Source organism: Haemorhous mexicanus, chromosome 11 (assembly GCF_027477595.1).
Source record: "Haemorhous mexicanus isolate bHaeMex1 chromosome 11, bHaeMex1.pri, whole genome shotgun sequence".
NCBI classification, from domain to species: domain Eukaryota; kingdom Metazoa; phylum Chordata; class Aves; order Passeriformes; family Fringillidae; genus Haemorhous; species Haemorhous mexicanus.
In genome coordinates this window covers 13,232,013-13,245,959 of record NC_082351.1, presented here as the reverse complement: position 1 = coordinate 13,245,959, position 13,947 = coordinate 13,232,013, and the positions used below count along the sequence as shown (strand labels likewise).

At 51.3% G+C, this 13,947-nt stretch overlaps 1 protein-coding gene across 1 annotated transcript; it reads left to right on the top strand.

Annotated features, from left to right (window-relative positions):
• Positions 1 to 413: 413 nt before the first annotated feature.
• On the top strand, positions 414 to 13,186 carry MCM2 (minichromosome maintenance complex component 2). Its single transcript, XM_059856531.1, has 16 exons — positions 414 to 484; positions 964 to 1,151; positions 1,696 to 1,871; positions 2,464 to 2,727; positions 3,743 to 3,962; positions 4,212 to 4,419; positions 5,102 to 5,236; positions 5,418 to 5,609; positions 6,718 to 6,811; positions 7,286 to 7,536; positions 7,791 to 7,917; positions 8,134 to 8,246; positions 8,381 to 8,623; positions 9,396 to 9,578; positions 11,092 to 11,247; positions 12,128 to 13,186. The coding sequence occupies exons 1-16, from the start codon at positions 479 to 481 to the stop codon at positions 12,236 to 12,238; spliced, it is 2,667 nt and encodes an 888-aa protein (XP_059712514.1). The 5' UTR covers positions 414 to 478; the 3' UTR covers positions 12,239 to 13,186.
• Positions 13,187 to 13,947: the final 761 nt, after the last annotated feature.

Here is a 13,947-nt window from a genome sequence, read left to right as displayed (position 1 = left end):
ACAACAAAAACCCCAACCAAAAAAAAAACCTAAAACAAACAAACACACCCCCCCACACACAAAATCACAAAATGCCAGAACCTCCTTCCCACCTCTTGTAGTTTCAGCGAGAATCAGAATAAAGACGATTGAACTGGGTCAGGGGCAAACCCTGTCAGGCAAGGTTTGATTTTAGCTCTCAAAGAGGCAACCGCGAGCACGGGAATTCACAGCGGGATCTCTCCCGTGACTCGGGCTCCCGGGAGGAGGAGACCTCTCAAGCCCAGAGGGAAATGTTTGCCAAAGTTCGCCAGAGCCGCCCACCAGCCGCCCGAGTGCCTTTGGCCGGGGGTGGCCCCGGGTCCCGCCCCCTGCTCATGCATATTCACAAGGAGGCGGGGCCCGTCCCGGTCTATCCATTATTCATGAGGTTTCGCGCGCTTTTGTGACCACGTGGTTTGGTTTTCGCGCGGAATCCGGGGGGCAGGAAGCGGCCGTGATGGCGGTGAGTGGCCGTGCCGGGCCGGGGGAGCCGTCCCTTTGGGGTGCCACCCCGCGGCTGCGGGCCCTGGGGTCTCCCCGCTGCCGGACACTTGGCGCTGCGGGGTCCAGAGGGGATTTCGGGCTGGGGGGGACGCTGGGGGCGCGTCCGGCGCTGCTCCCGAAACGCCGGGGGAATTTTCTCGCGTGCCCGGCTCCGCCGAGCAGAGAGCCGAGCCGCGGCACGGTCGGACCCTTTCCCTCCGCTCCGGCTGCGCTGCGAGGGTGGATTTACCCCCATCTCTCCCTCCCCCTCCCCCCCCTCCGCCCCCCCCATATGTTTCCATTGTCTTTTGCGAGGAGGGCTAATTATTATAACTCACGGGTGATCCATATACCCCCCCTTCTGACGGCGGCCGGCATGGCAGAGGCCCCTGGGGGCACTAGCCCCCTCTCTCCTGCGGCCCCCCGCCCTCACTCTCCCTCCTGTCCCCGTCCCTGCAGGACTCCTCCGAGTCGCAGGCAGCGGTGACCAGCCCCGTGCGGAGCTCCCGCCGCGGCGATGCCTTCACGTCCAGCCCCGGTCGGGACCTGCCCCCCTTCGAGGATGAGTCCGAAGGGCTCCTGGGGACCGAGGGGCTCCCTGAAGAGGAGGAAGAAGGGGAAGAGCTTATTGGGGAAGGGATGGAAAGGTAAGAAAATCGTTCGGAGGGTTGTGTCCGGAGATGGTGTGCTGGGGATGTCAGTGCAGCCAGAGACATGGAGGGAGCTCTCAGGCCTTGTGGGATCCCTCTGCTGTGCTGGCAGCTGGGGTGAGTGAGCAGAAGAGCTGCTGGGCAATGGGAAAAGGTCACAGTATGATGTCATTTGATTCCTGGGAGAACTGAGCAAAGTGCCATCATGGTCCCGGCTGGGTAAACCAGGATCTACCCTGATGTATGTTGTGCATTCAGCCCAGCTCTTTGCTTCTCCAGGCACGAATTTTGATGTTGTTTTTTTTACTCAGCAAGGTCTGCCGGCAAACTAACTTTACAACACAAAGGCTTGAATGCTCTCATTCCTAACCGTGGTGCTGGAGCCCTTTACTGCAGGGCATCCTCCACTGGGAAGTGCCTTCCTGCTCAACACCGTTCTGTCTTGCTGCAGAACTGTCCTCACGCCTGCCCAGCAGTAGCTGGAGAAGGGCTGCAGAATTGCTTTCCTGGCCTGATTCCCTGCTCTGTGTGTGTGTGCTAGGGACTACCGGCCCATCCCGGAGCTGGATGTGTACGAAGCAGAGGGCCTGGCCCTGGATGATGAAGATATTGAGGAGCTGACTGCCAGCCAGAGGGAAGCTGCCGAGCGAGTGATGAGACAGCGGGACCGCGAGCTGGAGCAGGGCATGGGCCGCATGAGGAGGGGGCTGCTCTACGGTAGGTGCAGTGAGCTGGTGATTGATAATAACCTCGCCCTTGGGGGGAGCTGGGCTCTCTACTCTCAGGTTAGTAGCGAGGTCTCTAGAGCTCCAGCATGGCTGGGCTCTTAATGAAATCGCTGGCTGTGGGCTTGGCTGGATTCCCCAGTGCAGGATCCCTTTCCTTTGGGTTTCCCAGGAGCTCATTTGGTGTCCTTCTGGTCACTGCTGAAACCGGGCCTGTATCAAAGGGTTGGGATTCTACCAAGCTGTGCTATTGAGTTTGTTGGTGCTCCTGTACAGACTTTTACGGGCTGAATGGAAGGGCCTTTGAAGCACTTTCAAGCTCGTTCTTTGGTCAGTGCATTATTGGACTCAAATATGTGCTGTTTCATGTAGATCTTCAAATTCACACCCTTAAAGTCTTGGCTGTGTTGTGGAAGATGTAGGAGCAAGTCTAGAACAATTCAGGCTGGGCCTGGGATGTCTCTTGGTTTGTATCCCAGGCTGTGACCTCATTACTTCCACAGCCTATGCAATCCCACTGTGACTAATCCAGAGAGTGGGAATGGGAATCCCAGCTCTTGAACAGTTTTCCCTCCCACCCTTAGACAGTGACGATGAGGACGAAGACCGTCCTGCCCGGAAGAGGCGGCTGGCGGAGCGGGCTGCCGAAGGCATGGAGGAGGAGGATGAAGACATGATTGAGAGCATTGAGAACCTGGAGGACATGAAAGGGCACTCAGTGAGGGAGTGGGTTTCCATGGCAGCACCCCGGCTTGAGATCTATCACCGCTTCAAGAACTTCCTGAAGACCCATGTGGATGACCATGGGCACAATGTCTTCAAGGAGAGGATCAGTGACATGTGCAAAGGTAGGGCTGGGTCACTGGAGGCTCTCTCATTCTTTATGTGGGTCACGGTACATTGTGGTGATCCAGTACAGAGGTGGAGATTTTGCTGCCTGCCCTCTTTGTTCCAGACATTGAATCAGCACTTCAGGAAAGCCTGATGCTGATGGAGATAAATGAATAATGGAAACATGTCTAGTGTCTTCTTTGATTCTGGCTGACTAATTAGAAGGCCCCTGGCGTCTGCTCCTCATTAATATTCATTTCGTAGAAGTGCTTGCAGAAGAATATGTGGGGCAGCAGACAGTGGCCTGCAAGTTTGTGATCTGAAAGAGACAACAATTGCTTGCTGTCTGCACCAGTTACTTTCTCACACTGGAAACTGCATTATCCAGCAAGGGGACACAAATAGACCTTGTGACTTTGGAAACTGTGTCAGTGTTGTAGCCTTGTATTCTGACTAAGCAGTGCCAGAAGAAATGGTCATTAAGGCTGTCATTGATGAGTTTTAAAAGCAGAAATTGTCGCATCTAGGAACAGCTCATGTAGCTGTATTTGTTGTATTTATTCTTTATAGTTAGCAGAAGCTTCAGCAGTGGAACAGGATCAATTTTGTAAAGCTAGGAAATAAAAGGCATTTGTCTCATCCATTTCCACGAACATAAGACACAGGAGGTTTTTTGCCAACCATTCAGCACACATAATGTCTCTCCTATTAACTTCTGTTTCCTGGAGGTCTCTGAGAGAATTGTATATTGGGCTGAGGCTTTTGGATTTCAGGAACAGTGAGCCTGGGGAGTATCTGCCGAACTGGAGAGGTACAATCACAAGCTTGGTACTGATAAAGAATTTGTTAGAGAAATAAATTTAAAAGAGTTTTCCACCCATTTTCAAATTGTTAAACTCTAAACTTTGGAGAAGGTGCAGAGATCTATTAACTGCAGCCTACAAGATACAGGCTTGTATGTTCTGGCAATCTTTTGCAAACTCCTTGAGGAATGAAGGCTGAAATTACAATTCACTCCATCTTTTTCTTAAGAGAACAGAGAGAGTCTGGTGGTGAACTACGAGGATCTGGCAGCCCAGGAGCATGTCCTTGCTTACTTTCTGCCTGAGGCCCCAGCAGAGATGCTGAAGATCTTTGATGAAGCAGCCAAGGAAGTGGTGCTGGCCATGTACCCCAAGTATGATCGCATTGCTCAGGAGATCCATGTCCGTATCTCCCACCTCCCTCTGGTGGAAGAGCTGCGGTCACTCAGGTGAGAGCAGAGCTACCAGCAGTGGCTCTGAGGTTTGCATTAGACTTTAGGGTGCTCAGGACTCACCTGTGAGCTAAACCTCTGGGTAAGTCTAACAGGATAGCTGAGCTTAGCACAGGGAAAAATCATACTAAGGGTGAAATTTCAGCATCCCTGAGGTAAACTTGTGCCTTGCAGCAGGAGTATTTCTGGAGGGTGTTTTGCCTTCTGATGCCTGCAGGCATTCAGCATATCTCTGTCTTTCCCCAGGCAGCTGCACTTGAATCAGTTGATCCGGACCAGTGGAGTGGTGACAAGTTGCACAGGGGTCCTGCCTCAGCTCAGCATGGTCAAATACAACTGCAGCAAGTGCAACTTCATCCTAGGACCCTTCTTCCAGTCACAGAACCAGGAGGTGAAACCTGGTTCCTGTCCAGAGTGTCAGTCTCTTGGCCCGTTTGAAATCAACATGGAAGAGGTAAGAGACTGTGTGCTTGCCTGGATGGGAGTGGCTGCTCATCCTGCTGCACTGTTCTCACAGCCCTGCTTTGATTCCCACCCTCTGAACAGTTTGCTGTGACTAGAGGGGTCTTCTGCTATATCCAGGGGGGTGTGAAGATAGATCTGTTTGAGCTCTTGACCTGCTCTTGACTCGGTTTATCAACCAAAAGTAATTTATTGCCACATTGTAGGTGTTTGGATTGAATTTTGCCACAGTCATCTTTGTGGTACACAGTTACTTATTCCTCTTTTAGAAATGCAGACACATGCTGTCTGATTCTCCTTCCCAGTTAGGTCAGTCTGTCCTGATCTGTCAGCTAAGGAAACCAGAGAGCAAAATCATTGGTGTGGAGCTTCTAACTTTCATTCTTTGCTTTGAAACCTTTAACCATCACAAGTGGAGCATTCTTCTCCCAGGAACTGGTACAGTATTTGGGTGGACAAACACTGTGGAGGCTAAAACACAGTGGTGAGATGCAGCAAAGTGCTTTCCTGTCCCCACTATTGCCTATCACACCCTGGAACTGCTCCTCACAACCTCCATCCTCCCATGTCCATAATTTTCTGAGGTCTTGGAATGGCCCCTCTCTTGAGGTGCCTGTGAAGAGCCATGCTGGTGCCTGCTGGACTAGCTGGGTAACTTTATTTTGTTGCTGCAGACAGTGTATCAGAACTACCAGCGCATCAAGATCCAGGAGAGCCCAGGGAAGGTGGCTGCGGGCAGGCTGCCCCGCTCCAAGGATGCCATTCTCCTCGCTGACCTGGTGGACAGCTGCAAGCCAGGAGATGAGATTGTGAGTACATGGCTCAAGTCTCGGGAGAGCACAGGGTATTTTTAAATTCGGACAGTGACATCACGGGAACATCTGTGGGGATGGGGGTGTTGTCCTCAGATGCGTTTGAGCCTTACCTTAGAATGGAGAAGGGGCTGTTTTGTACTGTGCAGGCACTGACAGAGCATTTCCTGCTTCCCAGGAGCTGACAGGGATCTACCACAACAACTACGATGGCTCCTTGAACACTGCCAATGGGTTCCCAGTGTTTGCAACTGTGATCCTGGCCAACCACATTGCCAAGAAGGACAACAAGCTGGCTGTTGGGGAGCTGACTGACGAAGATGTGAAAGTGATTGTGGGTCTGTCCAAGGATGAGCAAATTGGGGAGAAGGTGGGTCAGCCTCAGACATCCCTTCTTTTCCTGTTGATAGCTTGCCATCACCTGGCAGCTGGATCAGAAAGTGCTGAAATGGGTCAGCAGGCCAAACAGTGGTTAAAGGAGCCCAGTTCTCTCTGAATGGTCTTCTGTAGCTCTCAGACTGCTGTTATTATAGGAGGGAAGTAAATAAGGAACCTCCCTTGTACCTTTGGAGGTAAAATTTTCTGCTTCTCCCTTTCCTTCTCTGATCCTTCTACATCCCAACAGGGCTAGAAGACCGATGAGATACACTCAAACAGTGCTTACATCTGGTCAGTTTTCTCTCTCAGTCTTAAAAGCCAAGTGGTAGAAAGTGTTCTGTGAGGCCAGTGACTGCATCTCCAGTCCCCTAAAGGGGATATTATTGCTTAGCTTAGTTATGGTAGAGATTTTAATATTCTAGCTGTGCTTCCTCTATATGCTAAGACCTGAATCCAGTACTTGAAAGAACAAGCTCCTGGATTGGTGCATGTTCAACCTCACTTGGGTCAGATTTCATTTCTGTAATGGGGGACTTTGCTCCGTTGCCTTGGCTGTGCTGTTGTTACAGTGACTGCTGTTGCAGTGCATGCAGCAGCTTCAGTTGGGCCAGGAGTGTTTTAACGTGAGTAGTCTCCAGCATCAGGTTATTTTCAGAATACCCTTGAGAAAATAAGCCAGTTGTTTGTAATAGTTGACTATGAAAACAATTTATGTGTGTGTGGCACAGCCCATTGGAGTACTGTCACGTGCAGGGAGTCAGCCTCTGCTCAAGGTCCCCAGCTTCACAAGAGCTGATAACAGGCACTGTGGTGTGCCTTGTGTAGAACGGGGTTGTGGAGGCAGTGACAGCAGCTTCCAGCACCAGACTAAATAATCTGCCACGCCCCAACAGCACCATTTTTGTGAAGCTCCTTTAGGCAACAGTGGGTGGGTCATCACCTTTGAAAAAGGCCTCTCACTGTGGATAATAAAACACTCTTTGGAGACAGCAGTATCTTAAGAGTAGCTTTAGATATGGCCCCTTGCTGATGTTCATGCAAGATTCTGTTCAGAATGGGAGCTGGTATTCCCTGCACAACTGCTCTGGTTTCCCTTTCAGATTTTTGCCAGCATTGCCCCATCTATTTATGGACATGAAGATATCAAGAGGGGCTTGGCTTTAGCTCTCTTTGGTGGAGAGCCCAAAAACCCAGGTGAGTGTCAGTTGTGTCCTTTGGTCCTGCCTCACTCAGGAGAGGGCAAAGGGCCTGGGGTTTGTCTGTGCTATTGCAACAAGAATACAGATCTGTGATTGAACTGGTTCTTCTATCACACTGAAAACTCTGGTGTGACAGTAGAAATGCTATGACTGAAAACAGCTCCTGTTGCAAACCTAGGCAAGTTTATATCCCTCTGCTAGGAGGTCACATTTAATGCTCCTTCAGAGGTTTGACCTTCTGGCACCCTGATTTGTTATCATCTCCTTAGAAGGATATGTCAGCAAGGTTAGAAAGTCTGTTATACAAAGATGACTGCCTCCAAAACTGACTTTCTTTCCCCCTCAACCTTCCTGTAAACTGGTTGCCATGCCTGCTGGTTGCCCTCTCTTTAGCTTTGTGGTCCTCAGGACAGGGTTGCAGCCAAGCCATGCACTCTGCTGCCACATGGTTTTCCCATTGCTTTTGTAGGTGGCAAACACAAAGTTCGTGGTGACATCAACGTGCTGTTGTGTGGAGACCCCGGTACTGCAAAATCACAGTTTCTTAAATATATAGAGAAGGTGTCAAGCAGAGCAATTTTCACCACTGGCCAGGGTGCTTCTGCTGTGGGCCTCACAGCCTACGTGCAGAGGCACCCAGTCAGCAAGGAGTGGACTCTGGAGGCAGGAGCCCTCGTGCTGGCTGACAGAGGTGTTTGCCTGATTGATGAATTTGACAAGGTGAGCCCAGCTTCATCTCTCTGTGAAGGATTAGCTGTGGAGTGACCAGGTGTAACCTCTGTCCTCTGAGGACACACTAACTCCTGGTGACATCTCCCATATGACCCAAGTACCTGCAGTTTGCTTAGGCCCTTGCTGGTCTGTAGTGCAGTTTGCTGCCTTTTCAGAGCATTTGGAGCTGATTGCCCTTGGTGAGTTTGGCAGTGGGGTAGAGAGACATAGTTTCATTCTAAATCATTCTTGCTTGCCTGTAGATGAATGATCAAGATAGGACCAGTATCCACGAAGCCATGGAACAGCAAAGCATTTCCATCTCCAAAGCAGGCATTGTCACATCCTTGCAAGCTCGCTGCACCATTGTTGCTGCTGCCAATCCCATAGGTAAGTGTTGAGAGACTACAGGACCATCTCAGGCCCTCAGCATAACTCCCCAGCCATGAGAGCTGTGGCACAGCTTCCCCTCCCTCTGCCTGGTTCCTTCAACTCTGGAGCAGAGATCAAGCAAGCAGGAGAGTCTTCAGTATCATTCTGGAGGTCTGTCCTTCCTCCAGAGCTCCAGCCTTGGAGCCTGTTTGACCTGGATTGTGTGTGACCCAGGTGGGCGATACGACCCGTCGCTGACGTTCTCGGAGAACGTGGACCTGACAGAGCCCATCATCTCCCGCTTTGATATCCTGTGTGTGGTGAGGGACACGGTGGACCCAGTGCAGGTAGGGGCTGTGCCAGCCATCAGCGTGTGCTGGGCCTCAGTGCTGCTGTTGGCATGCTCAGCTGCAGCTGCCCCTTGAGGTTTTTCTGTCTACCGAGTGTGCTGAGTGTCTGTTGGTGCTCTGCTCTCTTGCAGGATGAAATGCTTGCCCGGTTCGTTGTTGGCAGCCATGTCAAGCACCACCCAGGCAGCAAGGAGGCAGTGAATGGGGACACTAACGAGGTCATCCTTCCCAACACCTATGGGGTTGAACCCATTCCTCAAGAGATCCTGAGGAAGTACATCGTCTATGCCAAAGAGAAGGTCCACCCCAAACTCAATCAGATGGACCAGGACAAGGTGGCCAGGATGTACAGTGACCTCAGGAAGGAGTCTATGGTGAGAATACCGACAAAGGGAGGGAAGAACTGTATGTATCTAGACTGCAAATCAGCCTGAGACTGTTCCAGCATATGTTGACACATTCTTGCCATTCCCATCACAGAAGTCTGTGCCATTACTGTTCTGTGAGAGACAGGCAGATCCTGCAGTGTCTGCTGAACAGATGATTCTTCATTTAAGTGCAGAGTCTCGCCTGTTGATGATGTGTAGACTGATGGACTGGACACATGTACAGTGCCTTCCATGGCAAAGTCCTTTTGTTGTCACCCAGTCTGGCAGGCCCACAGGAGATGTTTGCACTCACTCAGTCCACATGCTCCTGGTACATTACAGGGAGCCATTATCTGTAGAAATGCCCTTCTCTTTTGTCAGTGGGATGTCTCAGGCTCATTTCATGCTCACCAAGTGAAAGAAGAATTTGTTGAGGTGTGAGGGAGATTTTTTGGAGCTCGGGAAATTTGTACCTGTTTTGATTAGCCTTTTCTTTCTTTAACTCACAAAATTTACTGGAGCAAACTGGATTGCTAATCTTGGAAAGGCCCTAAACAGTGTCATAGAGCGACCCCACAACATCCCCTTGCACTGTGCTGAACTCAGATGAGCAGGGAAGCTGTGCCAGGCTGTGTGGCCGTGCCAGCAGGTGGCAGAGCCTCCTTAGCCTGAGGCACCCTCAGAGGTGCAGAGAGCTCCTGCAGTGTGAAAGGAGCTGGGTCCTGGGCCACAAGGCACCTGTCCTGGCCTTTCAGTGACGCGTTGCCTCCTCCCCCAGGCCACGGGCAGCATCCCCATCACGGTGCGGCACATCGAGTCCATGATCCGCATGGCCGAGGCGCACGCCCGCATGCACCTGCGCGATTACGTGGTGGAGGACGACGTCAACATGGCCATCAGGGTGATGCTGGAGAGCTTCATCGACACGCAGAAGTTCAGCGTCATGCGGAGCATGCGCAAGGTTGGTGTCATCTTTGCGCAGGGGTTCCGTTCTGTTGTCTCCTTATAGCAAAGGTTTCACACCTTCTTGGTGTTTCTCGTGGGCTGCTCCTCCGAGCACTGACTCTTTCACCTTCACAAAGCAGCCAACTGACTCCAGTTTCCTTCTCAACCAGCCAACCCATTCTTTTATAGTGCCCTTCTCATTGGTTACAGCTGTGGCCTGTTAAAGTCAGGCCTGTTAATCTTTGACAATTGGCCCAGCTGAAACTCCTTAGGGGTAAGATTACTTTCTACACTATCTTATTTTCCTATATTCTATCCCCCTACACAAGATGGGCACCACCTGAGCCGGGGGCTGCAGCTGCACCCAGGGCCCACGGGTTCAGCTGCAGCTCCTTGCACTGCCCTGGCTGTGGGAGGACACTTATGCTCTGCAGGGGTCTGTCCTGTGGAGACACACTGAGCCTGTGTAAGTGGAGTACTGTGGGGCTGAAGTGTCAAGGAAGTTCCCTGTCTGACCATGCAGGAGCCGCTCTGGCAGTCACACTAACACCACCTGGGACCAAGGCCACTTCACAGCTACACACATCGCACAGTCAGACAAGGTTTCCTTACCAGCTTGACCCCAGGTTTTCCCATAGCAAGGTCTCAAACATCTGGATACTTAAAATAATTTAATCATTGTGCAATAACAACAGCTCAAGCTGGGTGCCTTTGAGGAGGGACTCCAAACAAGGCATTGTTCCTTGACTGCCCCTCATTAGTGTGTGGTGAGGCAATGTCCTTGCTGGGTCTGAGAAGGAAGTGTACCTCAAGCTTCTGACTCAAAAGCACTGCCATGTCTATTCTTTTTTGACACCTTCCCTGCTATTTTGGCACAGGGCACCTGCTGCTGCCACGTGATCAAGGCAAGCAGGCAGTTTGTTTCTTCACGTTTTTATTGGGCTCTCAGGGTACAGTTAGCCACAGGACAGCACTCACTGTGGGTTAGTGTGCAGTCTGCCCTGTTCTCTGAGTAGCAGGGGCTGGCTCTGAACAGCTCTTGGCAGGCTGCATGCTGGCATTTATCCACTGTTGAGTGTCTGCCCTCTGTCTGGACGACTCGTGGCCTCTCTCTTTGGCCTCAAACAGCCAGCCAAGTATGAGCGTCTCCTGGGGAGGCACAGGGCAGTCCGGGTTAAGGGAAACTGCTCTGTGCCTTGCCCAGGGCCAGCCCTCCCTTGGCTGTGTCCCTGTGGGCAGCACAACTCCACTGCAGTGCACTGCTAGCCCCCAAGAGGCACCAGCACCCCTACAGAGACTCCAGATGGGAATAAAAGCAGTCAGCAGAGGAGTTGTGGCTGTCAGAGGGCTGCCACTGCATGTGCAGGTGGCAGCTTGGCAAGGCCATAGTCCCTTGAGATACACTAAGGGCACAGGTGACAGCAGTGTCATTGGGTTCCCTGTGTGCTCTGTGGCAGGAGGGGGTTGGCTGGTGCTGGGCACTGCAATGTGTCACTGATCCTGATGGCTCATCTCACCCTCCCTCCTAGACTTTCTCCCGCTACCTTTCGTTCAAGCGAGACAACAACGAGCTGCTGCTGTTCATCCTGAAGCAGCTGATTGCAGAGCAGGTGATGTACCAGAGGAACCGCTACGGAGCCCAGCAGGACACCATCGAGGTCCCCGAGAAGGACCTGGTGGACAAGGTATGGGCTTATAGCCAGCTGCCTCTGGGACTGCTTCATGCTCTCTGCAGCCTCAGAACCAGAGGCATTCTGAGACTTCTGACTTCCCTTCCTGCATTATGGTACTATAAAAAAGACTGGTGTTAATCAATATAACCCAGCATCAGGATTGTCTCTGCATCTGCTTCTCTTGTTTGGAGGTTCTGTATTCTTCCCTCTCTGTTTTTATACACCCCCATAAAGCTTTGGGGTTGAAATGGTAAATCCTGCAGTATGGTACTTATGCAGGTGAATGAGAACTCAAGTTCCCTGACATCTACATTTGAAGAAGCATAAGGCAGAGAAATCTATGTGTATGAACTTTTCCAATTCCTCTTGAGGCTAGCTTGCCTCCTCCTTAATGCATTTTCATCCTTGTCCAAAGGTTGCTCTTCTGATTTGGCCTTTCTGTGCAAAATAGTGACTTTGCTTGGCTCTAGAGCAGTGTGGTTTAGTGCTTTTCTGCTCTTTGCATCAGATGTGCAGAGTAACTACTTCCAAAGCCACAGCTTGGTGGTGCCAAGGTGACCACCCCCAGTCAGATGTCTCCCTTGCAAAACTCTCCTGCTGGATGAGGTTTTGGGGACTTTTGGATAGGAGTTACATTCTGTCTCTGCTGGAAGTAAAAGGACGAGCTGAGAGCAGGCAGATGCTGAGCCAGCATCCTCTCTTGGCTCAGCTCAGCACTGCCAATGCTCCTTCCTCCTGACCTGCAGTCTGCCCTGCTACTGCAGCTCTGGTTCCTGCTGAGCAGAGCAGAGATTGCTGACTGTCAAATTTTATGCAGCCTCTGCTGTGGAAAACCACATGGTTCTTACTTTGATTAAATAAACATTTACCTCTCCCGTCTTCCTCCTCCCAGGCTCGGCAGATCAACATCCACAACCTCTCAGCCTTCTATGACAGTGAAGTGTTCAAGATGAATCGGTTCAGCCGGGATGTGAAGAGGAAGCTGATTGTCCAGCAGTTCTGAGGCTAGAGCAGAGCCTGCCACATGCTTCTGTGAGATGAGACATCCATCTTCCAGCCCTCCAGGATGATGCAGAGATCCTGAGCCAGAGGGACTAGGCTGCACATCCTCTTGCTTGCTTCGTGCCTTATGGATTAAGAGAGTGCTGAGCTGCTGAAGACCTTGTGAATAGAACAGAATTAAGTAGTTAAATGCCCTGTCAAGTCTGTTTAGCAACTTTGTTCACTATTTTGCCTTGTAGCTAAGCACAGCAGGGAGAGAATTGCTGGCCATCTACATGACATGTTTTCTGTTTGTTTGTCACTAGTTGTTATGGGCTCCTCTGCAGGAGGGACCAACTGGGAGCATTTGGAAAGCATTATCCATCCCCCTTGGATTGCAAGCACCCTCAGGGATTCTCTGTTCCCATCTCTGGTGACTGTACAGCCTGATGGGTGATAATTGAAACTGCTTTCAACTCTCCATGAACCAGCCAGCCTCTGCTCCAGGTCTTTGTGCCTGACACTTGCCATTTCGCCAGGTGCCCACGTGGGCTGACCTTGGTTTCTGCAGGGGAGGAGAGGGGAGGCAGAGGAGGATAAGAAATGAAACAAAACATAGCTCTTCCTGATCTTAATGATAATCTGTTTGGGCACTGAAAACTCCTTTAGTACCTGCTGGGGAATCTCCAGAATCCACAGTGGAGAGGCTTCCCTTGCCTTAGTGGATGTTATCTGTGTGTAGCTGTCAGCAGGTGTGAATTTACAGCTGAATCCATGTGCTACCTTTGACACCTAAACTGAGCACCCTCTCTCACACCCATTTGTGGAGGGTGAAGTTCCCACAGTGCTGGTTTTGGGCATGGCAGTGGAGGAGGCCTAAGCTGGATGTGTTCAGGGAGGACAAGATGGGCTCAGTGTTCACATGCAATTTTCTTAGTGTGTGTGTTTTAAATACATTTGTTTTTCAATACTTCTGCATTTCCTCTTTTGGTAATTCCTGCCACCAAGAGTCAAGTAAGAGCTTAGGCGAGTAACCTCGATGCTGCATGAACTGCTCAGCAGTTTGTGGGGTTAGGTTTGGGTACAATCCCTTATCATATTTGCTCTTCAGGGTAGTAGGAATGGCCAGTGCTGGCTGTCAGCTCTAGCAGAGACATCTGTGGACTGACAGCAGGACACTTGCCCTGGACCATGCTGTGAATGCTGCCTTGCCCTCCAAGGACCTGCCTGCAGTGGTTCCTTCCCTGTCCTGCCTGTTTATGTTTGTATCCCATTGTGACTGTCCCATCACAGTGTTTCCCACCTCCCTTCCTTACACACACTTGGCTTAGACAGCCTTGATCTCATGCCTTGGCTGCCACTTGGATTCCAGTCTGGGAGAAGCAGTAACCCCTCTGCAGGACACAGCTGAGCTCTGCAGTGAATGTGCTTTTTCCTGGCTGGAGCTGTGGGACCTTATGGCATCTCCAGCCTGAGCTCAGGAGAATTTGTGAGCTGGCTGCTACACTTGTGTGCTGGCCAAGCAGAGGTGTCCCTGGCTGTCAGCACTGACACTGTGGGGTTTGTCCCAGTGATGTGTGCATGTGTGTCCTCCCAGCCTGGAGCCAGCAGTGCCTGAGCCCTGCTGGGGGCTGAGCACATGACTCTCAGCCTGAAACTGGCTCTGTGGGTTGCCTCCTCTGTCTGCCAGCTCCCTCCTGTGTATTTGTTTAACTGTTTTGGCTGTTTTTT